Source organism: Sus scrofa, chromosome 2 (genome assembly GCF_054392235.1).
Source record: "Sus scrofa isolate SSC_HxYL_T2T_F1_AM1 chromosome 2, Sscrofa_HxYL_maternal_Yorkshire_Landrace_v2.0, whole genome shotgun sequence".
NCBI lineage: Eukaryota > Metazoa > Chordata > Mammalia > Artiodactyla > Suidae > Sus > Sus scrofa.
Genome location: NC_139384.1, coordinates 99,601,726 through 99,625,416, shown reverse-complemented (window position 1 = coordinate 99,625,416; position 23,691 = coordinate 99,601,726). Strand labels below are relative to the sequence as shown.

At 37.6% G+C, this 23,691-nt stretch overlaps 1 protein-coding gene across 1 annotated transcript in view; it reads right to left on the bottom strand.

Moving 5' to 3' along the window:
- Nucleotides 1-968: 968 nt before the first annotated feature.
- FAM151B (family with sequence similarity 151 member B) overlaps nt 969-23,691 on the bottom strand; it is a 32,571-nt gene continuing 9,848 nt past the window's right edge. Inside the window, exons 3-6 of the mRNA XM_003123750.5 lie at nt 19,995-20,160; nt 18,104-18,321; nt 15,111-15,246; nt 969-3,254 (exon numbers count right to left, since the gene is read on the bottom strand). Coding sequence (XP_003123798.1) covers nt 3,095-3,254; nt 15,111-15,246; nt 18,104-18,321; nt 19,995-20,160 — 680 coding nt within the window. The 3' untranslated portion in view covers nt 969-3,094. The remainder of the gene's footprint in view (nt 3,255-15,110; nt 15,247-18,103; nt 18,322-19,994; nt 20,161-23,691) is intronic.

Sequence of the window (23,691 nt, the reverse complement as noted above, 5' to 3'; positions counted from 1 at the left end):
TCCCACATTGCTGTGGCTGTAGGGTAGGCTGGCGGCTGCAGCTTCAATTCGACCCCTAAACTGGGAACTTCCATGTGCCACAGGTGTGGCCCTAAAAAAGCAAACAAAAACAAACCAAAAAAAAAGAATTCTAAGGCTCCTTCTCATGCCATTGGAATCACCTAACACTTAAAATGGGTAATACTTCTCTGCTTGAAATGGTGTAACGATTCCCACAGCCTGAAAGGAAAGAAACAAACTCCTTAGCTCAAAAAGTGAATCTGGTCCCTGCCTAATGTTCAGCTTAGTAATACACTGCCTCCACAAACTTTTTTGAACAAGTCATATCAAGCTCTTTCCCACATAGACTTCCTTGGCTCATGTGCCTCTGTCTGAAAGGTCCTCTCCTGTCTACCTGGTGAATCTTATCATTTAAGTCACAGCCTATTCTCTCCCAATTACAACAGTCTCTCACCACAACCTGGTGTATAGGTATATGGATCCCTCATAGGAGTTAGAGCAAATATCCAACTCACCATTTTCAAGTCTCTCTCCTCCTTATAGACAGTAAGATCCTTGAGGTAGGAATCATCTCTGAATTACCTGCACAGGCTCAGAACATCACACTCAGTTGATAAATTTCTCAAAATAAAAGCATTTTGCCTTAAGACCAATACATTTAAAAATATTAGGAGTTCCCGTCGTGGCGCAGTGGTTAACGAATCCGACTAGGAACCATGAGGTTGCGGGTTCGGTCCCTGCCCTTGCTCAGTGGGTTAACCATCCGGCGTTGCCATGAGCTGTGGTGTAGGTTGCAGACGCGGCTCAGATCCTGCGTTGCTATGGCTCTGGCGTAGGTTGGTGGCTACAGCTCCAATTGGACCCCTAGCCTGGGAACCTCCATGTGCCGCGGGAGCGGCCCAAGAAATAGCAAAAAGACAAAAAAAAAAAAAAAATCATTAAAGGTCAGATAAACAGGAAAAATAATCTACTGGACAAATGAATTTTATTTCAAACAATTAAAATGCAGTCCATTTATAAATTCAGTTCTCTTTGTAAAAGCGAAGCATGGTCATTGTAGAACATTTATAATTTAAACATTATCTTTTGCTATGATTTTAAGAGTTATTATTTGTCGCAATTGTTAAAAATTTTATAATTACGTACTGGCACCTTTTTCTTTTGGCAAACAACCACAGAAAATGATGTTTTAGGTGTTATTTACAAATAGCACCATATTCAGTTGTAGCTAAAATTTAAAGTAGAAATACAATTGTATTAAGCATTTATATATCTACAATATTTCATGTTCTATCTTATTGCTATCTTTCTATCTACAATGGATGTGATCAGTCTAAAAGAAGAGAACTAACTGTTGAGCACTTCCTATGTGACAAACATTATGCTACACGCTTCCATTGTGTGACTCTCCCTTAATCTTCACAACAATCCTACAAGAGAATCCTCATTCTCCCACACACCTGCTTTATGGATAAAAAAGCCAGGACTCAGTGAGGTTAAATATTTTCCCAAATCTATGGCTAGTAGAGGGCAGACATGGGGCTGCAAGGGAGGTCTGCCTGAATTCAAAACCCAAGCTCTTTTCTCTACAAAGCACCACTGTATTCTCTGGGAGAAATGGCTTGTAAAAGATCAACTACATATCTTAGGACATTCACTGGTAAATTAATTTTCAGTAAATCAAAGAAGCAACACGTTTTTCTGCATATTTTGCTCAGAACTATGCCAGGCACTGTAATGGAAGTTAAGAATGCTCCCTTATGGAGAAGGACTTTATAATTTAACTAAGGAGACATAAATGTATGACACAACTGGTGAACAACAGAAGTTAAAATTAACTGTTAAAGTAAGATCTGAAGACCACTGATTTTTATAAATGAAGGACTGTGTTAAGGACACTGAATTTCAGAATGGAACTACATTAGAAAGGGTCTTGAAAGAGTAAAATTCACTAAAGCTGAATTTAAGAAGTTCCTAGAGATTTTTCATTTGGCATAAAGAAAGAAGTATTTCAAAAAAAATTATTTTTTTCAGCAGAAATACTCGGGTTATCTAGAGTGTGAGAAATGAAGTCATAAAGAACTAGGTTTTGAAATTCTAGGAGAACAAGAGCATGAACCAAAGTGGTGCTAGTGAGGAAGCTGAAATTCAAATGAGGAGTTCCCGTTGTGGCGCAGCAGAAATGAATTCAAATAGGAACCATGAGGTTGCTGGTTCGATCCCTGGCCTCACTCAGTGGGTTAAGGATCCAACATTGCCATGATCTGTGGTGTAGGTGGCAGATGTGGTTCGGATCCCACGTTGCCGTGGCTGTGATGTAGGCCAGCAGCAATAGATCTGATTAGACCCCTAGCCTGGGAACCTCCATACGCCGTAGGTGTGGCCCTAAAAAGACCAAAGACGAAAGACAAAAAAAAAAGAAAGAAAGAAAAGAAAATCAAATGATATATTACCAGGATTAAAATTCTGTTCTCCAATAGTATTTTGCTCACTCTAGATGAGATATTATGATCAAAACAAAGAATACAAAAAATACGCATAGCTGTCAGCATGCTCCCAACAAAATGGAAAATCTAGATCCATATAATTTATACTGTTTTCAGTAAATAGATTTGATTTTGTTACAGAAAGCTACTCACCCTTGTGAAAGCTAAAACCATTTTTTAATTAAAAGCCTTCTTACTCTTTTGTATTCTCTGAAATAAGCAGTTCTCCAGGGAAAAGGAAAGAGAATGCCGTATTTTTGTGAAATCTCTGTAATGCTAGTGCCAACAAAATGTGATTTAATATCTGTAGGATATGTGGATTCTTTCCTCAATATATCAAAATTATTTTTATGAAGGGTTTTAAAGCATAATCTTCCTAAGTTATTACTAGACTAGGCCCACTGAAATCTCTTCTTTCTAAACCTTTTAGGTAAGCACAGAATTATAACAACACATGCCTAATAGAGTAAGCTCTCAATAAGTGGCTTTTGATTAGATGAACTGGAACATAAATCAATCATCATCATTTATATGGTAATTAATTCAGACCAAAAAGTAAAGAAGGATTATGAAACCAAAACATGAAATAATTTAAAAGAATTTTCATCTTAGTGATTAATTTTGATTCCAATGGCTTGTTTAAATTCATGGTTCTGTGGTTCCAAAATGTCATAGAAAACCTGTTTTTTGTCAAAACAGTCTCTAATAAAAAGTAAATCTTCAATGGAATAGTTATCATTTTTTCCAGTCCAAATAGTCAGGCTGTACCTGCATTAAGATAAAACAGAATTATATAGTTAAAAGAGAAAGATAAAACAGGGATGAAGAATTTCAGTAAGTCTAAAAATAGTCTCATTTGTCTCTATCCAAATTCACACAGATGAAAAAATTAATTAGCACTGGTGGAACTATAGTTTCCTGTTTCATACTGCATCAACATCAAAGGGACTAGAGAGAATAAAGTTCATATTTGCTGTTGCCTAAATTAGGTACCTGCTGTATCTGAATTACAGGAACATTAAATAGCTTTAGGAACCCAGACTAGTAGCACTGGAAAAGGGCCCAATTTTGGACAAAAGAACTGAGGAGACAGTGTTGCTGACCAAGGAATGTGTTCCCCACACAAAAACCACAGCTCTAACGTGGTTTCTTCAGTAGCCAGGTCAGAGTCAAAAACAGGACTGGAAGGAATAATGAAGAGACACAAATGTCCTTGATGTTCCCAACATTCATATTCACTTAAAAGTGGTCTCCTTATCACTTCTGGGGATTTCTGTATGAGATACAAGAATGCCAAAAGATGACACTAAGAAGGCCAAGAAAAATAAACCTAGATCGACTTCTGGAGTTAAAAAACGATAATAATATATGCAGATTTATCATGGATTTAAGAATACGCTCAGAGTTTTGATGTTACTGAAATTATGTATTTTCATTTCTTTCTTTTTTTTTTTTTTGTCTTTTGTCTTTTGTCTTTTGTTGTTGCTATCTTTTTTTGGCTTTTGTCTTTTGTCTTATGTTGCTTCCGCGGCATATGGAGATTCCCAGGCTAGGGGTTGAATCGGAGCTGTAGCCACCGGCCTACGCCAGAGCCACAGCAACACGGGATCCGAGCCGCGTCTGCAAACTACACCACAGCTCACGGCAATGCCGGATCGTTAACCCACTGAGCAAGGGCAGGGACCGAACCCGCGACCTCATGGTTCCTAGTCGGATTCGTTACCCACTGTGCCACGACGGGAACTCCTGTATTTTCATTTCTTCATGTGACATGTGTATTACACTACCCCTACTACATTAGCATTTAGGGAAATGCAAAGCTGTTAAGTGGTTTCTTATTTATTTTCCCCATATACATATCAGAATCTAGGAGAAAATCTCCAAAGCATTTTTTCTACCAGTGATCAGAAACAGTCTAACCAACGCATATATTCTTGCTCTGCTGACACATTCCTGTCCTTAAGGATGAGAATACCATTCTAGAAATGTAACAGAGGAAAGTACTTTGGATTTTGTTCCATAGTAGCAGTACGTGACAAATCAAACAGAATTTTAAACTACAGCTGAGAAAACAAAAAGAAAAACTGATGATTACTTTAAGAACTTATATTTTTGCTGAAATGGCATTTTTATTACTTTATTTGAGCACAAAGAAATGAATTCAGGTTAAAAGAAGAGCTTTCCGGTGTCATTGTGCCACTCTTAATCCTCCCTCTATTGTATTTAAAATAGGAAAAATAAAATTGCCTAAGGGTGTCTTAAAATGTGTTCATTCAAGATCAATTCTCAGGTTCATTTAAAGCCCTTTTCATTGTGAAGTAACATATATAGGAAAAGATGCATAAAACATAAATATAAGTTCAAACAAATTATTAGAAAATGAACTCCCGTGTAACCAAAGCACAAATCAAGAAACAGCACTGCCAGCACCTAGGGAGACACCTGTTATGTCACTGACCCATCTCAACCTCATCTCTACCCTGGAGTCTTCACAACCTTGACTTCTGAGTAGCCACTTTCTTGCTTTTCTTTATTTACCTCCTATATATTCATCCTAAATAGTACATATTAATTTTTGCCTGTTAATGAACTTTATATAAATGGAATCATACGGCGTATGATTTTTTTGGTCTTGCTTCTTTTGCTGAATATTGTTTGTGAAATTTATCCTAGTTGAAACACATAGGTACATTTTATTCTTTTCCTTTGGAAAATAATTTAGCAATATCTACTAACATTGAAAACATGAATACTCTATGACCTAGAAATTGTATTTCTAGAAATTCCTTTCTGATACCTTTCTAAATGCAGACACATGTGCACTAGGATGTGTGTGTGCCCAGTTATGTATATGAATGCTCAGAGCAGCAATCTTTCTAATAGCCAAAATCATGAAATAATCCAAATGTCATTCAATAATAGACCAAATTCACACATGTAAATAACAGAATATATAATTCATCATAAATTCTGTTTTAGAGCTCTTTTGAGTTACAAATATCTTTCCCAACTCTGTGCCTAATCTGTTCATACTTTTCATGGTATTTTTTGATGGGAAAAAATTCTGAATTGTAATGTATTCAAATTACTCAAACTTTTTTTTTTTTTGGCTAGTTGTCATCAAGTACTCAAACATATTCTTTATGGCTAGTCATTTCTGCGTCTTATTTAAGAATTATTTCCCATTCCCAATGTCATGAAGATTTCTCTAGTGATATATTCCATTAAAGCTTTGTGGTTTTTTTAATTTGTTAACTTTCATATTAAAAAAAAAAGACTCTAAAAGAGATGAAGTTAAAAGAAACCTAAACTTAGGGATAGGGTTTGAAAACAAATCAACAACAACAACAGACCAAAAAAAAAAAAAAAAAAAACCAAAGCCAGACAGAGAAGGAGAAAACCTCACTTAGTCAATGCCATGGATCCAAAGGACAAGGAAGCTTCAAACTGAAGGGGGTGACCAGCAGTATTTAAACATTGCAGAGGTTAAGAATTTGGCTTGAACAAAGTGTGACCTTCAACTGAAAAATTTCAGGAGACTAACTGACCACATAGGAAGTAGAAGGTGAGGAAACTGAGGTGGTAGGTAATGAAAGAAATGGGATGGTAGGATCATTTTATTTGAACATGGCAGCCTAAAGTAGCACTACCTCCTTTTTCTTCTAGAATCACCCAAAAGTAACAAAAAGAACAAAAGAATGAAAATAGAAACCCCAACTTCAACAAAATTAAGGAAGAGCTGAAACTGCAAACTACAAAACAAGTGAAAAGCCTTCCAAAAGAATAGAAATAAAGGCCAGATGGGTATGTAAAGAGGTGGAGAGTTTGTGCATATATGCAAATTACAGAGAAAGCCCAAAAGAGACACTTCTAGAAGAGAGGCATACTGCATCTAAACACTTTGCACAGTAGGAATAGTGTCCTAGAACTACAAGTGGGAGCTTTCCTGGATTAGATTTCATCTCAAGAAGCAGTGGAGAGAAAGAAAAAGTTAGAAAAGGAAAGCCATATTGTAGGAATCATACTATTCCTGTGAAAACCCCAAATTTTTAATTTAACAGAGAGATGAAAGATCTCACTTACAGATACAACAACTGCCTATCTCCACTGACTGGGGAGAAGTGAAAGGCTAAACAAAGTCATACAGAAGACTGTCTGGGTCATAAGAAGCATAGTCGTCATCCTACTTCACTATGAACTTCATGCAAGTAGCTGGTATTAACAAAACCTCACTTTCAGAGTAATCAAAATAAATTTGCCAGAGATTTTAATACAAGAGAGTACAGGAAAAATACAAGAAAAAAAACAAATGGCAAATGAAGAAATAAAAACCTAATCTGGAGTTCCTGTCGTGGCGCAGTGGTTAACGAATCTGACTAGGAACCATGAGGTTGCAGGTTCGGTCCCGCCCTTGCTCAGTAGGTTAAGGATCCGGCGTGCCGTGAGCTGTGGTGTAGGTTGCAGATGTGGCTCGGATCCCGTGTTGCTGTGGCTCTGGCGTAGGCCAATGGCTACAGCTCCAATTGGACCCCTAGCCTGGGAACCTCCATATGCTGCGGGAGTGGCCCAAAGAAATAGCAAAAAGACAAAAACAAAAAACAAACAAAAAAAACCCCTAATCTTTAAAAAAGACTGAAAAAAACTTCAAACTATCAGGTAGTGCAACAGACATAAAACTAGCCACGAAATAGATGAAAGCCATGACTGAACATTTTTTAAATCATGCAGGTGCCTCTCTGAAGAAAGAGTGTAAAGCAGAGATATGAGTTCATGGAAGAAGTTTCAAGACAACAGAAAAGAGATGATGAAACATTAGTTGGCAGATCTTAGGAAAGAAGTGGAAATAAGGTGAAAATCTGAAGGCACACTAGAGTGAAAGACATAGTTGAAAATATTAGAAGGAAAAAAGAAAATACTGTGAGAGAGAGAAGATAAATTATAAAATAACATAAAATAAAATGCAAACAAATAAAAAGGAATGAAAGACTAAAAAGAGAATAACAGATACCAAAGATAAGCAAAAGAGATCTACGTATTCATAACTGAAGTCCCTGAAAGAGAAAATATAGTTAGAAATGCAACTGAATAATTATTTAAAAATATAATTCACAGAAATATTATAGAAGAGAATCTGAATCTATAAACTGAAAATAATACCATATCCCTGGAAAAAACTGGTATAGAATGGTCCATATTGAGACATATTCTAGTAAAATTACTAAGCCCTAAAGATAAAGGACCCCTTTTACATTCAGTTTCCCCCATTTCTCCCCTCCAAAATTAAGCTGCTTATAAGAGCAAAAAAGAAATCAGGCTAGCTTCACATTTTCCACATCAACACTCACACTGGAAAGCAGAAGAGCAATGCCTTCAAAATTCTCAAGGGAAGGCACTGTGAGCCAAGAATTTTATAGCCAGCCAATCTATCATTCAATATGAAGTACATAGTTAGTTAGACACTGAGAAAGAGAGTACAGTCAACTCTCTTGACTCTTGGGGGTGGGGGGTGTAAGAGGGGATGAAGAAATACACCATTTTTTTTTTTTTTTTTATGGCTGCACTCACAGCATATCAATGTTCCTGGGCCAGGGATGGAATCTGAGCTGCAGCTGCAACCTACACCACAGCTGTGACAAATATCAGATTCTTTTTTTTTTTTTTTTTTTGGTCTTTTTGCCATTTCTTGGGCCGCTCCTGCAGCATATGGAGGTTCCCAGGCTAGGGGTCTAATTGGAGCTGTAGCCGCTGGCCTATGCCACAGCCATAGCAACACAGGATCCGAGCTGCTGCGTCTGCAACCTACACCACAGCTCATGGCAACGCCGGATCCTTAACCCACTGAGCAAGGCCAGGGATCAAACCTGCAACCTCATGGTTCTTAGTCGGATTCCTTAACCACTGTGCCATGACGGGAACTTCCAACACCAGATTCCTTAACCCACTGAGTCAGGCCAGGGATTAAACCTGTGCCTCAGCAGCAACCTGAGCTGCTGCAGAGACAATACCAATCCTTAACCCACTATGCCACAGCAGGACTCCAAAGATTAAGAAAATTTTTTTAAGTAGCAGTAATAAATGACCAATAGGAAAAAAAACTAAAAGAATAGCTATAGTGAATGTTTTTTAAAGTTATAAAAGGAGGAAGTAACCAGTTTTTTTAAAATGACAGAAACAAGACCAAACATATCTGTTATAAATAAATATAAATGAGACCATTCTTTTAAAAGAAAAAAATTGTTAGATTAAATTAATAAGAGCCAGGTATCTAAGCATCTGATAAGTAATTTAACAACATAGAAAAAAGAGAATGCCAGAATAACTCTGAGGGGTTGGAGTGAAATTGTAAGTATCAATATGAAATCATGGGTTACTTAAAAAAAAATACACACACATACACACACAGAGAAAGCAATGGTTATAGATATATATGTCGGGGTGTGTATGTATATGCATGTCTGTATAGGTGTATTTATATATACATACGTACATACATACATACACAGATCATAACTACACATATACACATACATACATCTCCCAGCGCTGTCCACTGAGAGGTCCTGGAAGCAATGATAGCCTAAGAACAATGACTTAACTAAAATCCCAGATTTTGTTTTCTAAATACCATCTGCCACTGTAATCAAGCAGGGATCCTTGAAGAAGAGACTGATTTGAGAATTGGGACAAGGATGTGATGAGCTGGCCAAGAATGCAAGACCTGAGCTTTGTCATGTCTGCACTGATCCAGAGTGAGGACATTTTTCATAATAAAAGGCCTGTAGGCTTTATGGCTATTATGTGCACAAGAAGGAGGGAAAAACTAAAGAACTAACTAGGAACTAACTATATTGAAGGAGACGGATGATACATGACAACTAAATACAATGTACATTCTTGGAGAGTTTCTTGGACCGCAAGGAAACAAGAAGCATTGTTGGAATGGTTGGTAAATTTGAGTGGGGTCTGTGGACTGCATGGCAGTGTTGCCTCAATGTTGATTTATTGATTGGGAGGCTGCACTGCAGTAACACAGGACTACATCCTTGTGTGGGGAAGTGTTCACTGGAGTATTTAAGGATATACAGTATGATAACAGAAAAAAAAATAAATAGAAGAAAAGAGAGAAAGAAAAGTAGGGGAGAGGGGGATGTAGGGAAAGAGAATGGATAAACGCCAAAAAATGTTAATAATTTGGGAATCTAGGTAAAGGAGATATAGTTTTTGTACTTTTTTCATAGTTTTAAAATTACTATTACCATCATCTTGCGTTTTAGAGCTGCGCCCATGGCATATGGAATTTCCCAGGCCAGGGGTTAAATCGAACCTACAGCTGCCAGCCTGCACCATAGCCACAGCAATGCAGGATTCAAGCCATGTCTACAACCTACACCACAACTCATGGCAACACCGGATCCTTAACCCACTGAGCAAGGCCAGGGATCAAACCTGCTTCCTCATGGATGCTAGTCAGATTCATTAAGCATTGAGCCACAACGGTAACTCCCAAGAAGGAGATCTTTTAACAATAAAGGTATAATTCTTTTTGAAGATAATAAAACTGATATAAATATGCCCCAAATAATTATCATGAACATTTAATAAGCAAAAATTATGATGGTAGAAGAGGAAGCAGACAAAAAAGAAAAAAAAACCTTTAATTGTTGGGGACTTGAACTCTCTTAGTCAATAAGAAAGCAAGTAGCCAAAAAAATGAAATATGCCAAATGTCTGCACACAGGCAAAATTGCACTCATATGGTTATTCATTATAGCATTGTTCACAGTATCAAAGATTAAAAATACCCTCTATGTTTATCAGTAGGAGGCTGGTTAAATATATTACAGTACATACATAAACATGCTGCACCTAGAAAAGGAAAAGGGGAACCTTGAAAACAGCTCCAAGATGTAGTGCTAAGTTTAAAAAAAAAAAAAGCAAGTAACAGAACAGAAGCAAGGTATATGATACCTTTTATTTTAAAATGGAGGGGAAAGTAAGAATCTATACTTGTATTCACCGCTATATGCATAAAGAAACTACTAATTCTGGGTGTATAAGAAACTAGTAACTGTGATTAGTGAGGATGGGCAGGCCTGGATGAACAGGAGAAATGTTTTTCCCAGTATAACTTTAGTTCATTGGTTTTGAAACTTTGTCAATGTATGACTTATTCAAAGAATACATTAAAAGCATTTTTAGGGGCAAAAAGGCATAAAAAACTTAAAATAACAACTAATAATGTATGTTAATGTGTCACAGAAACTAGTAGTTTTACTCTAATGTCCAGTCTCCTTTTTTTCTTATAACAATCCCCTGAATTCGAACTAGACACAAGACTGTACAGAATATTAGCGACATGTCCCAGGTTCCCCTGTAGCTAGGTATAGCACATGACTAAATTAAAACCAATGAGCAAGTGAAACTTCTAAGTCACGCCCTTAATGGAGAGGAACAGGTCCCGAGCCTCTCTTTTCTCCCTCCTTCCTACTAAGACATGGCAGAAATCAATCTGGCCTATAGATGAGGTCAATATCCTAAGGAAAACAAGTACCAAGATAGAAGGACATTGGGTCCTTGACACTATGAAGGCATCAAATCAGCCCTGGACCATTTATGCTTTCCCAGTTATGGGAGAGAGAAACAAACTTAAGTTTAAGCTATTTTTCTTTATTTTATTTATTAATTTTTTTTTTTTTTATTTCCCTGCAGCATGTGGAGGTTCCCAGGCTACAGGTCCAATCCAGGCTGCAGCTGTCAGCCGACACCACAGCCACGGCAATGCAGGATCTCAGCCACGTCTGAGATTTACACCACAGCTCATGGCAGCACCAGATCCTTAACCCACTGAATGAGGCCAGGGATTGAACCCGCATCCTCATGGATGCTAGTTGGGTTTGTTATTGCTGAGCCGCAATGGGAACTCCTTAAGTTTAAGCTATTTTTAATTTAGGTTTCTATTATACTAGCCAAACTATATCCTCATAAAATACATTGTCATACAAATAACCATATATCAAGCCATTAATAAAGCCTTAATAAAGTCTACCAAGTAGAAATAATATATACATTATTTGATTACTGTAAAATAAACCTAGAAAGCTATTAACAAATCCAAAATAAAAGATTCTACTACTCTGATGCCTAAAAATTTTCTCTTAAAATAACTTTTTTTTTTTTAAGTGGCCGTACTCATGGGATATGAAAGTTCCCAGGCTAGGAACTGAAACAGCCAGATCCTTTAACATGTCCCAGCTTGTTAAAGGATCAACAAGGCTAGAGGTCAAACCTGGGCCTCCACAGCAAACTGAGCAACTGCAGCTGGATTCTTAACCCTGTGTCACAGTGGGAACTCCTCTTTTTTTTTTTTTTTTTTTTTTTTTTTTTTGTCTTTTTGCATTTCTTGGGCCGCTCCTGCGGCATATGGAGGCTCCCAGGCTATTTTCTAATTGGAGCTGTAGCTGCCAGCCTATGCCAGAGCCACAGCAACGCGGGATCCGAGCCGCGTCTGCAATCTATACCACAGCTCACGGCAACGCCGGATAGTTAACCCACTGAGCAAGGGCAGGGATCGAACCAGCAACCTCATGGTTCCTAGTCGGACTCGTTAACCACTGCACCACGACGGGAACTCTGGGAACTCCTCTTAAAACAATTTTAGAGACAAAAGACAAGAAGCCACAATTACAAGATATTTATAAATTAAGAGCGGTGAAAACCTACACATGGGAAATAAGGTACATTTAGAGCAGTGGTCAGAGAAAAAAGCACAGTCTTAAATATTTATGTTGATAAATATAAATATATTAATAAATCTAAAAATAAAAATAAATTAAGGAGTCAACTAAATAAATTAGAAGAAACTACATGAAACAGAATTTTTAAAGATAAAAGGCAAAAATTAGTAAACTATAAACTAGAAAAATAAATAATCCAAGAGCTGATTCTTAAAAAAAAGAGCGGTAAATCATTATCTAGTTTAATCAAGAAACAAGGGAGAAAACTAAAATAAACAAAATAAGGAAATTATTTTAAAGACATAGGAGGAAACCAAAAGAATAAGAAACCATTTTAGTCATGTGTGTATATAAAAATATTAAGACCTGGATGAAATGAACAGTTTTCTAGGAAAATACAATGTATAAAAAATTGGCTACCAAACAGAAAATCAACCATTTACTGTTTAAGAAACAGAAAAGACTATGCAAGTTAAGCTTTCCCCAAACCATCAGGTTTAAATGACGTTCACAGTTAGCTTACCAAAACTCAAGTACAAGCCATTTGAATGTTATTTTCAACCTCCCAGAAAATGTAAAAATAAATGTACCTACTTTTTTTAATGGAATGTCCATGATATTGCTACCTAAACTGAGAAAGAAGAAAAACTACAGACTAATCTCACTTCCAAATACTAAAATCCTAACTAAAATATTCTCAATAAAATTCAGTAGCACAGAAATTCCCATTGTGGCTTAGTGGTAACGAACCCGATTAGTATCCATGAAAATGCGGGTTCGATCCCTGGCCTTGCTCAGTGAGTTAAGTATCTGGTGTTGCAGTGAGCTGTGATGTACGGCGCAGATATGCCTCTCGGATTTCGCATTACCATGGCTGTGGCAGAGCCTGGCAGGTGTAGCTCCCATTCGACCCCTTGCCTGGGAACTTTCATCATGCCTCGGGTGCGGCCCTTAAAAAAAATAAATTCAGCAGCACATTAAAAGAATGATAAATCTTTTTTTTTTCTTTTCTTTTTAGGACCATCCCTGAGGGTGAAGGGTTGATTCAGAGCTGCAGCAGCCAGCCTGTGCCACAGCCATGGCTTTGCGGGATCTGAGACACATGTGGACCTACACAGCAGCTTGCAGCAACTCAGGATCCTTAACCCACTGAGCCAGGCTGGGGATTGAACCTGCATCTTCATGGATACGAGTTGGGTTCTTAACTCACTAAGCCACAATAGGAACTTCCAAGAATGATGAATCTTGATTAAGTAGGGTTTATTCTGGAAATGTGTGAATGGTTCAATATATAAAATAGTAATATAATTTATTTTATTAATTATAAAGGGAGAAAATATGGTTATTTTCATAGAAACTTAAAAGGCATTTAGTAGGAGTTCCCTTGGTGGTGCAGCAGGTTAAGGATCAGGCACTGTCGTTGCTAGGGCTCAGGTCACAGCTGTCGCATGGGTTTGATCCCTGGCCCTGGAACTTCTGCATGCCATGCGTGTGGCCAAAAAGCAAGAAACGAAAAGCATTTGGCAAAAACTCAATACCCACAGGAAGACATGCTTCCCTTACTCTTCACAATAAGTGAGTTCTCAAGCTGGGTCTTTTTCTAGATAACTTGTGAAAATTCTTTGTATCTGTCTAACATGTGTACTGAGGAAGTTTTACCATAATCCTTCCATTTTTATGTATTCAAAATGGCTTTTACAGCTTCTAGGTTTTGTGTCTTACTAAGAAGGGTATTGTCCATTCTCAAATCATATTAAAAAGCATCACTGTTTTCTTTGCGCATTTTGATATTCAAGTGTTTAATTCATCTGGTATTTATTTTGGATGAAGAATTAAAGAAAGATGTTAACTTTGTTTTTCCTACAATGTTGGCCTGTTGTCCCAAAAGAAGTTACTGAAATACCAGCATTTTGTTCCTATGACTTGAAATACCAGTGTTTTCCTGTACTAAGTTCCGTAACAGAGTTGGATTTATTTCTGGACTTTATCTGCTATTCTATTGACTAGTCAATTAAAAACCCAGTATCAAAACTCTTTCAGTATCTGTAGCTTTACAATGTATGACATTTAATAGGTTGCCCAACCAATTTTTATTAGATATTAAAATAATAAAATCTTTATATGGGAGTTCCTGCCGTGGCTCAGTGGTTAACGAATACAACTAGCAACCATGAGGTAGCAAGTTTGATCCCTGGCCTTGCTCAGAAGGTTAAGGATCTGGCTGCTGTGAGCTGTGGTGTTGGTCGCAGACGCGGCTCGGATCCCACACTGCTGTGGCCGTGGTGTAGGCCAGCAGCTACAGCTCTGATTAGACTCCTGGCTGGGAACCTCCATATGCCTTGGGAGCAGCCCTAGAAAAGGCAAAAAAATAAGAAAAAAAAATTTTTTTAACATGGAAAAGACTTCTAGAATTATGATAGAATTCCAAGAAAAACTGTTTTATCCACTTAAAACTTTTTTGGGGGGAGGGGTGGGCCATACCCATTGCACATGGAAGTTCTCAGGCCAAGGAAATCAAATCTTCACCACAGAAGTAACCAGAACCACAGCCATGACAATGCCACATCCTTAACCCACTGAACCACCAGGGAACTTGCACTTATAACTTTTTGTGAATGTATAACATAATGAAAAAAAATGGCAAAGATTTAATTGGTACCTATTATGTGCAAAAGTTTTTATGAGGAACAGAGGTGAAAGACATGATGTTAAAGTTCTTTAATGAGCTTCACTCCAGTGAGGGAGTCTAAGCACTTATGGAATCAGTGTTCATTCTTTCTGTTCCTTTCTCTCACATACACTGTCTTTACATAATCAGTTTTCATCTTCTTTCTGTCTGTTTCTCATATATACTCACATGCACACACTATACTGTCAAATTTATACATACCTGTTTGACTGCTTTAACAGCCAAAGTAACTGAGAACAAGATTGTTTAACTAATGCTGCTCGGACAGGAAATGTTACAGGCTGATTTAGTTCCTTACATATATATTCCATCTCTTTCATCATTGTCCAATTGTAACCTGAAATGAAAAGAAAGATATTTTTTTCTAATCAGAAACCTAAAAGTCAACTAAATAAAAAACTAAATTACATGTGAAGAGGTAAATTCATAGGTAATTCATAAAAATTTGGATTTAGAGTGAATTAAGTACTATTCAATGCAAGAAAATAGTTTGAGTGGAAAATGCAGATATAAAAAAATTATATCTAGAGTTCCCATTGTGGCACAATGGGTGAAGAATCAGACCGTAGCAGCTTGGGTCTCTGCAGAGGTGCAGGTTTCATCCCCAGCCTGGCACAGTGAGTTAAAGGATCCAGCATTGCTGCAAGTGCTGCTTTGATTCAATCTTTGGTTTGGGAACTTCCATATGTCATAGGTACAGCTATTAAAAAAAATTACATCTAAAATTAGGTCACAAGTGACCAAGAACAAAATAAATTAAAAAAATTAAAACATGAGCAAACCATTTAGTGTAAATCAACTATATCTCAATAAATAAATAGGGAGTTCTCATCGTGGCTGAGTGGTTAACGAATCTACTAGGAACCATGAGGTTGAGGGTTTGATCCCTGGCCTCACTCAGTGGGTTATAGATCCAGTGTTGTAGTGAGCTATGGTGTGGGTCACAGATGAGGCTTGGATCTGGCATTGCTGTGGCTCTGGCGTAGGCTGGCGGCTACAGCTCCGATTGGAACCCTAATCTGGGAACCTCCATGTGCCAAGGGTGAGGCCTTAAAAAAGGCAAAAAAAGACAGAGAAATAATAAAAATAAATAAATAAATAAATGAATAAATAAATAAATATTCCTATTTAAAAAAGAGAACTGAGTAATCTCTCAAGTACAAAAAAGCCAAATTTTGACACTGTATTTAGTTTAAAGATTCTAAGGGTCTGCATCATTAATATTCTAATAAACTTAGATTTTTCTATTTGTGTTGTTTTCTTTTCCAAGAGAAGGATGGTTGATAGGTATTTACCAACTGTTTAGGTAATCATTGACTTCAATTTTTTTTTATTTAGAGTGGAGGGGGTGGGCTAGCCAAATTACTTACACATTTTGCCTAAAATAGAAATAGTGTTAAAATTGACTTTTATATAATGTGTTTTAAATCATATTTAGACATTGTGGAAAATACATTTACCTATTTATAAATAGTTTCAGAAAAAAATCTATTTTAAAAATAACCTCTAACCTCTATCAAAATCAGGCTGTAAAAAAAAATTGGTGAGTAAAGGTACAACTTACAGAAAGCTTAAGTGAATACGTTAGTTTAACAGTTAAATTCCTCATAAAAGAAAAAGAATGTCTACTTTCCTTAAAAATCTAGAAAATTATTATCTAATTAGAAAAAGGGTTGCTAACAGAAGCTATACTTACATTACTAAAAACTTACAAACTCTCTTTTCTAAAATTCAAGCATAAGTAAGAGAGGATAAACACATGGTGGTAACAACCCAAGGCCAGGAGAGTGAAAAGCAGCCTAGAAACATTCAATACCAACATGCCTTAAAAATTCAGATATGGTTTAACTCAGTTCAAGCCTGAGATTAAAGCCAGAGTTAGACGAGATCATAACTAAAAGGAGTTTAGAATCAGCATGGAGGCTACAAAATTATTTCCAGTTTACCGTCTTTAAACACTTTGATTTATATGCTATATTCTATTATTATTATTGTTATTGCTTTGTCTCTTTAGGGCCACGCCTGTGGCATGTTGAGATTCCCAGTCTAGGGGTCGAATCAGAACTACAGCTGCCAGCCTACGCCATAGCCACAGCAGTGCCAAATCTGAACTGTGTCTGGGACCCTACACCACACAGCTCATGGCAATGCCAGATCCTTAACCCATTGAGCGAGGCCAGGGATCGAACCCTCAACCTCATGGTTCCTAACCATATTCATTTCCACTGTGCCACGGTGGGAACTCCTATATGCTGTATTCTAAAATGGAATTATGGAGTTCCCGCCATGGCTCAGTGGTTAACAAATCTGACTAGGAACCATGAGGTTGCGGGTTCGATCCCTGGCCTAGCTCAGTGGGTTATGGATCCAGTGTTGTAGTCACAGACCTACACCCCAGCTTGAGGCAACACCAGATCCTTAATCCACTAAGCAAGGCCAGGGATCCAACTGCATCCTCATGGATACTAGTCGGGTTTGTAACCCGCTAAGCCCCAATGAGAACTCCCTTATTACTATTCTCTATTCTTTGTGTGTGTGTGTGTGTGTGTGTGTGTGTGTGTTTGCTATTTCTTGGGCCGCTCCTGCGGTATATGGAGGTTCCCAGGCTAGGGGTCGAATCGGAGCTGTAGCCACCGGCCTATGTCAGAGCCACAGTAACGCAGGATCCGAGCCGGGTCTGCGACCTACACCACAGCTCACGGCAACGCTGGATCGTTAACCCACTGAGTGAGGCCAGGGATCGAACCCGAAACATCATGGTTCCTAGTCGGATTTGTTAACCACTGCGCCACGACGGGAACTCCACTATTCTTTATTCTTCATCTGACACAGGAAGAATTTGCTCCAAAGGAAAAGGGAGAAAACAAAGAGTACAGAATGTTTTAAGAGTTCAAAGAGACCAATTCAGGATTTGTTTAAAATATGTACAGAGGCAGCTTTGTTTGCAAATTATTCTAGACCTTACAAATAAGTGTTTCCATGGAAGCCTGGTAACAGAACATCACTGATGAATGAGAATTTATCTTAAAATACAGAAGGAAAAGTCAGGTACACATCTTTAGGGTCAGACCTTTCTCTCTATCATGCTCTTAAATTTAGTAGAATGTGTTTTTGGTTTTAAATCAATAGTATTATTTTCATATTTGAGTATATTTTAATTTGACCAACAAAGTATATTTTTTAAAAACTATCACCTTCATTGACTTTCTCAGAATGCCACCCTGTTGTCCAACCCAGGGAAAGTGTCACATCTGGAAAGAAGGATGTCACAGTGTCTATAAAAGATTCTGCATCCACTACTCTGTTATTTCCATTTGGACCAGGAAGAATATCAGCATTGATCCACACAGGACACTTCAGATGCCTCTTCACATTTTCCAAGAGCATCATGGATGGCTTTACAGCTGCCAAACTAAAAACAATTTGATGTTAATGAGATATATTCCTAAACTAAAAGTAAAAAGAAGTTATTTTAGACTAATGGCTTTATAGTTCTCATATTCATAATAAAAACATAATGCAATAATGTCTGAATTAAAGTCAAAGATTATATAGCATCAGAGAAGAAAGTTAACATTTACCATATCTTTTTTTTTTTTTTTTTTTTTTTTTTGACTTTTTAGGGCTGCACCCATGGCATATGGAGTTTCCGAGGCTAGGGTCCAATAGGAGCTATAGCTGCTGGCTTACACCACAGCCACAGCAATGCCAGATCCAAGCTGCATCTGGGACCTACACCACAGCTCACAGCAACACTGGATCCTCAACCCATTGAGCAAGATCAGGGATGGAACATGTGTCCTCATGGATGCTAGCCAGGTTCGTTTCTGCTGAGCCACGATGGGAACACCAACATTTACCATATCTTAAAGTGTTGATTTGTTCTTATTACTCATGAAGCTACCTAAAAGGTTCTATAAATGTATGTCTACTGTGGACAGAGAGAGGTTTCAAAACTCTGTTTTAGGATCATTCAGTATAAAAACAACTGAAGAAAAGACACTAATACTCACTTATCAGAGAATGCATAAATAAGATTTAGAAATTAAATATACTCATAACCTTCAAATTCACATTTATGAAAAGACCCAAGGTGCACTCATGTACCATGTCTCTAACATTAACTCGTGACCTTGGAGAAAAGAGCCTCTTATCCTTCATATATTCTTGTGTGAGTCTGGATGCACATACACAATTCTAAAAATGATCACAAAGTGTAAACTTGCAACATTTCCTTAAAGCTTTTATAAACTTCATTTTTTTCCCTTTATTTTAAATACTTTTCCAGAAACTAGAGACAACTATATCTTAGTTACGTTTACTTTTTATTTATTTATTTATTTGTCTTTTTGCCTTTTCTAGGGCCACTCTCGTGGCATGTGGAAGTTCCCAGGTTAGGGGTTAAATTGGAGCTGCAGCTGCATGCCTACACCACAGTCATGGCAACAATGGATTCAACCCATACCTGCAACCTACAAAGCAGCCTGCAGCAATGCCAGATCCTCTACCCACTGAGTGCAGCCAGGGGTCGAACCTGCATCCTCACAGAGAAAATGTCAGGTTGTTAACCTGCTCAGCCACAACAGGAACACCGTAGACTACATTTTTTTTTAAACTTTTTATATAATGATTTTTTTTCATCATTGCTAATTTACAGTGTTATGTCAATTTTCTACTGTATAGCATGGTGACCCAGTTACACACACAAGTATACATTCTATTTTCTCACATTATCATGCTCCATCATAAGTAACTAGACATAGTTCCCAGTGCTACACAGCAGGATCTCATTGATTATCCATTCCCCTAGACTACTTTTTAATGAAAGTAGCATTTAAAATTGACCATTCTATTATAACAATGGTCACGTATAATAAATTCCTTTATAAAAATTAATTTTACCCTCAAAGGGTTCACAAAAAACAATACTCAATAGGTATTAGGTCCATTCCTAAATAACATTACTTTGCAATTCCATTTTCAGTTTAGATAAAGTTATTCAGGCACAGATATTTGAAGCTACTGATCTTTTCTCCTTATTGTTTGATATTTTATAACAGCTAGACTGAATGTTTGTACAAATACCTCTTGAAATCCAACTTGATGCCTTTATTGCTTTTGATGACTTCAGCCAGCCATTCCTGTAAAGTATTATCACTGTTTGTTTCTGGAGGATGGGCCATGATTGGCTGGCCATACTCTGTTCCATCATTTGGAAGAATGACATCAGCCTCTATCATATGAGCAGAACCTGTCCAAATAAAAGAACCTATGTTAATGCTAATAAAATAGAGATTGCAGGAGATGTAATGTCCAGTATCCTTTTGAGGAAGATAAAAGGAAAGAAAAAAATAATATTTGCGTAATGACTAAATGCCAGGTTCTATACCAGGCCTTACATGTTGTCCTTATTCATTACAGATGAGCAAACAGGTAGTGAAGAAGTAAATCCCTTTGCCTAGGTCACACTCTTAAGCTGCTGTCCTAATACTTAATTTCTTCCTAGTATATAGCAAAATGAGTATACAAAGGGAGGCTTAATAAGTATTTGCTGAAGTTTCTGAGAATAAAAATAGTACTTTTATCTTCACTTCCTCAAATTAGAAACTATAGATGTTTATTGTTTACACTCAAAATTCTATGTTATAGATTCACGTTCTTTGACTCAAGATTTAGCTACTATTTAAAAGCACACGTTCCTGGTAGTGTGCTTCCCAGTGTGGCTCAGTGGTTAACGAATCTGACTAGCAACCATGAGGACGCAGGCTCGATCCCTGGCCTCGCTCAGTGGGTTAAGGATCTGGAGATGCCGTGAGCTGTGGTGTAGGTCGCAGACACGGCTCGGATCCCACGCTGCTGTGGCTGTGGTGTAGGCCGGTGGCTACAGCTCTGATTAGACCCTTACCCTGGGAACCTCCATATGCCCCAGGTATGGCCCTAAAAAGCAAAAAAAAAAAAAAAAAAAAAAAAAAAAATTGTTCAATAAAATAAAAAAAAAAAAAAAGCACACATCCCCTGAAACAGGTAAGAAGCTTTACCAGTCACTGAACGTGAATGTGTATTTAACAGACCATGGTAGACTAACTCCAAAGATGGCTGACAATAGTTCCTCCCTAATGTACATACCTCTCTTCCCATTTCTTTTACCTCCCCTTCAGTCTGTGCTGGTTTTGAAACTTGCTTTGCCCAATAGAAGGTAGTGGAAGTAAAACTGTTAGTTCTAGGCACAGCCCTTAAAAGGCCTGAAAGTTTCTGCTTTCATCCTCTTGCAAGCCAACTACCATGTAAAGTTCAGGTAAGACTGCTGAAGATTCAGAAACCCTATGGAGAGAGAGAAGCCATACAGAAGAAAACTAGGACTTCCTGCCTGACAGACAGCATTAAGGTGTCCATCGTGTGAGTGAGGCCATTTTAGAATTTCCAGGTCCAGCTAAGCTCCCAGCCAAACACAGCATCATGAATGTTTCCAGCCTATACCATATGGAACAGAACAACCAGCTGGGCCACAAAATCATGAAAAATAATAAATCATTGTTACTTTAGGCCACGAAGTTTTGGGCGTAGTTTATTTCACGGCAACAGAAAACAAAAAGAAGTAGTAAGGATGGGGCACTGCCACACAAAAACCCGAAACATGTGACAATGGTTTTGGGATCCAGTAGATTCTAGAAAGGCACTGTTAATAAAAGTTGGAAGAGTTGTGGGGAAATTCTTTTAATGTAGTGGTGAAACTATGGCAACACTGACACTTGCAGTAATTGGCACAAAATAGAGGAAGTGCCCAATGAATTTGTGGATTTGGCTAAGGAGGTTTCAAGGTAGAATGCTTAAAGTGCCAGTAGGTTTCTTTTTAACTCCGATGATAAAGAATGGCAAGAAAGAGATGAGTTAAATAATTAAGTATTTAGATTTTAAGCAGCATGTAGAGGAAATATTTCCAACTCAGGACTTTTACTGAGTTAGAAAATAAACTTCATTCTCCAGCTGGAAAAAGATTCTCCAAGTAAGAGAAAGTCTCACGCCAAAAGTTGAATCCAAGGTGCTGCTAGCAAACTAAGGCCTCAGGATCAACATCAAATCAAGGATAAAACTGTAAGACCTTTTAATAAGACCTCAGAAAGATGGTGCCTTGGGTAACCACAGAGCTAGACAAAAGAAATTATAGAATCTTAAAAGAATGTAATTTTCTAACACTGTAACTAGTAGAGCAAAGTAGAGAGAGGCCTACCTCAAAGAGATTTGGCAGTGAGGTTTTCGATTAAAAGGATGGTTTATAATTTGATATATAGAAAGCCCAATACATTTTTAATGGTGCCGTATCTGCTTGGACCTCAAAAAAAAGTTCAAAATGAAAAAGGTCTATGAACTCTCAAATTTCTACAGGCAGGAAATAAGCTGAAAAAGCTACTCAGTTGCATGACAGGCAATTTTTCAATAACGGCATGAAGAGAATCTCAACATCATTCATCTTAGGGAAATGCAAATCTAACTCACAATGAGATACCAATTCACAAACTCTAGGATGACTATAAGGAAAAAGACAGACAATAACAAAAGCTGGCAAAGACATGGGGAAATTGGAAACCTCATCTACTCTGCTGGTGGGAATGTAAGAAGGTATAGCTCCTTTAAATTATTTATTTATTTATTCATTTATTTCATTTTTATGTTTTTTGCTTTTTAGGGCCGCATCTGTGGCATATGGAGGTTCCCAGGCTAGGTGCTAATTGGAGCCACAGCTGCTGGCCTTCATCACAGCCACAGCAACTTGGGATCTGAGCTGTGTCTGTGACCTACACCACAGCTTACAGCAATGCCAGATCCTTAACCCACTGAGTGAGGTCAGGGATTGAACCAGCATCCTCATGGATCCTAGTTGGGTTCATTTACCACTGAGTCACAAAGGGAACTCCAGGTGTAGCTCTTTTAGAAAAGCTTGTAAGTCTCTCAAAAAAGTTAAAGAGTTATATTTGAGATGCCATGGGTCAAGCTTTACCTAATTTTATAAAAATCAAGCAAACATGATTTCTCAAGAAAGCGGTATTTAGCAAAATATATGTAGGCATTCCATCCTCTTTATCAGTGCAATTGTAAAGGAGAACACAGGCTTTGGAATTCCTTAAAAGTAATGGTCAGTGTCTCCATTTATTAACTCCACTCATCTCCCATGGATAGAAAAAAAAAACAAATCCCTAAATGGCAGTGTCAAGGAGTCTCAGGTCCCATGTAAATTATGTTCCTGAAGGTCTCTTTTAAGAATAAGAATGGAAGCTATGCAAGTGGAGTAAGAGATCATGGTGCTTGGACTAGGATGATGATAGCAGTGATAGACTGATGGGGACTAATTCTAAATATATGTTGGAATAGAATTACTATATCAGGATAATATATCAGATACAAGAAATAAAGAAAACAAAGAATAGAAGACTCCCAGATTTCTGGCTTAAGAATCTATGTGAATTATGGCACCATTTATTGAAAAAGGAAAGATCCGAGGAAGTACAGGTTAGTACACATAATTAAGAATTTCATTTTGAATAATTTAAATTTGAGATGCATGAGAACTTTCTAAATGAAAACACTAAATAAGCAGTTAGATAGATAAATACTCAGAAGAGAAGAAGACCTGGTATGGAGACATGTATTCGAGCTACCCAGCCTCTCTCCCTATTCTCCCATCTTAGGTCCTTGCGTAGTAGGCTTGTGAAGGTCAGGGCTATGCTTCTGCTTTGGGAGACTACCTGGTCATCATGTTTCCCTTCTCAGGAAGAGCGAGAGGAAG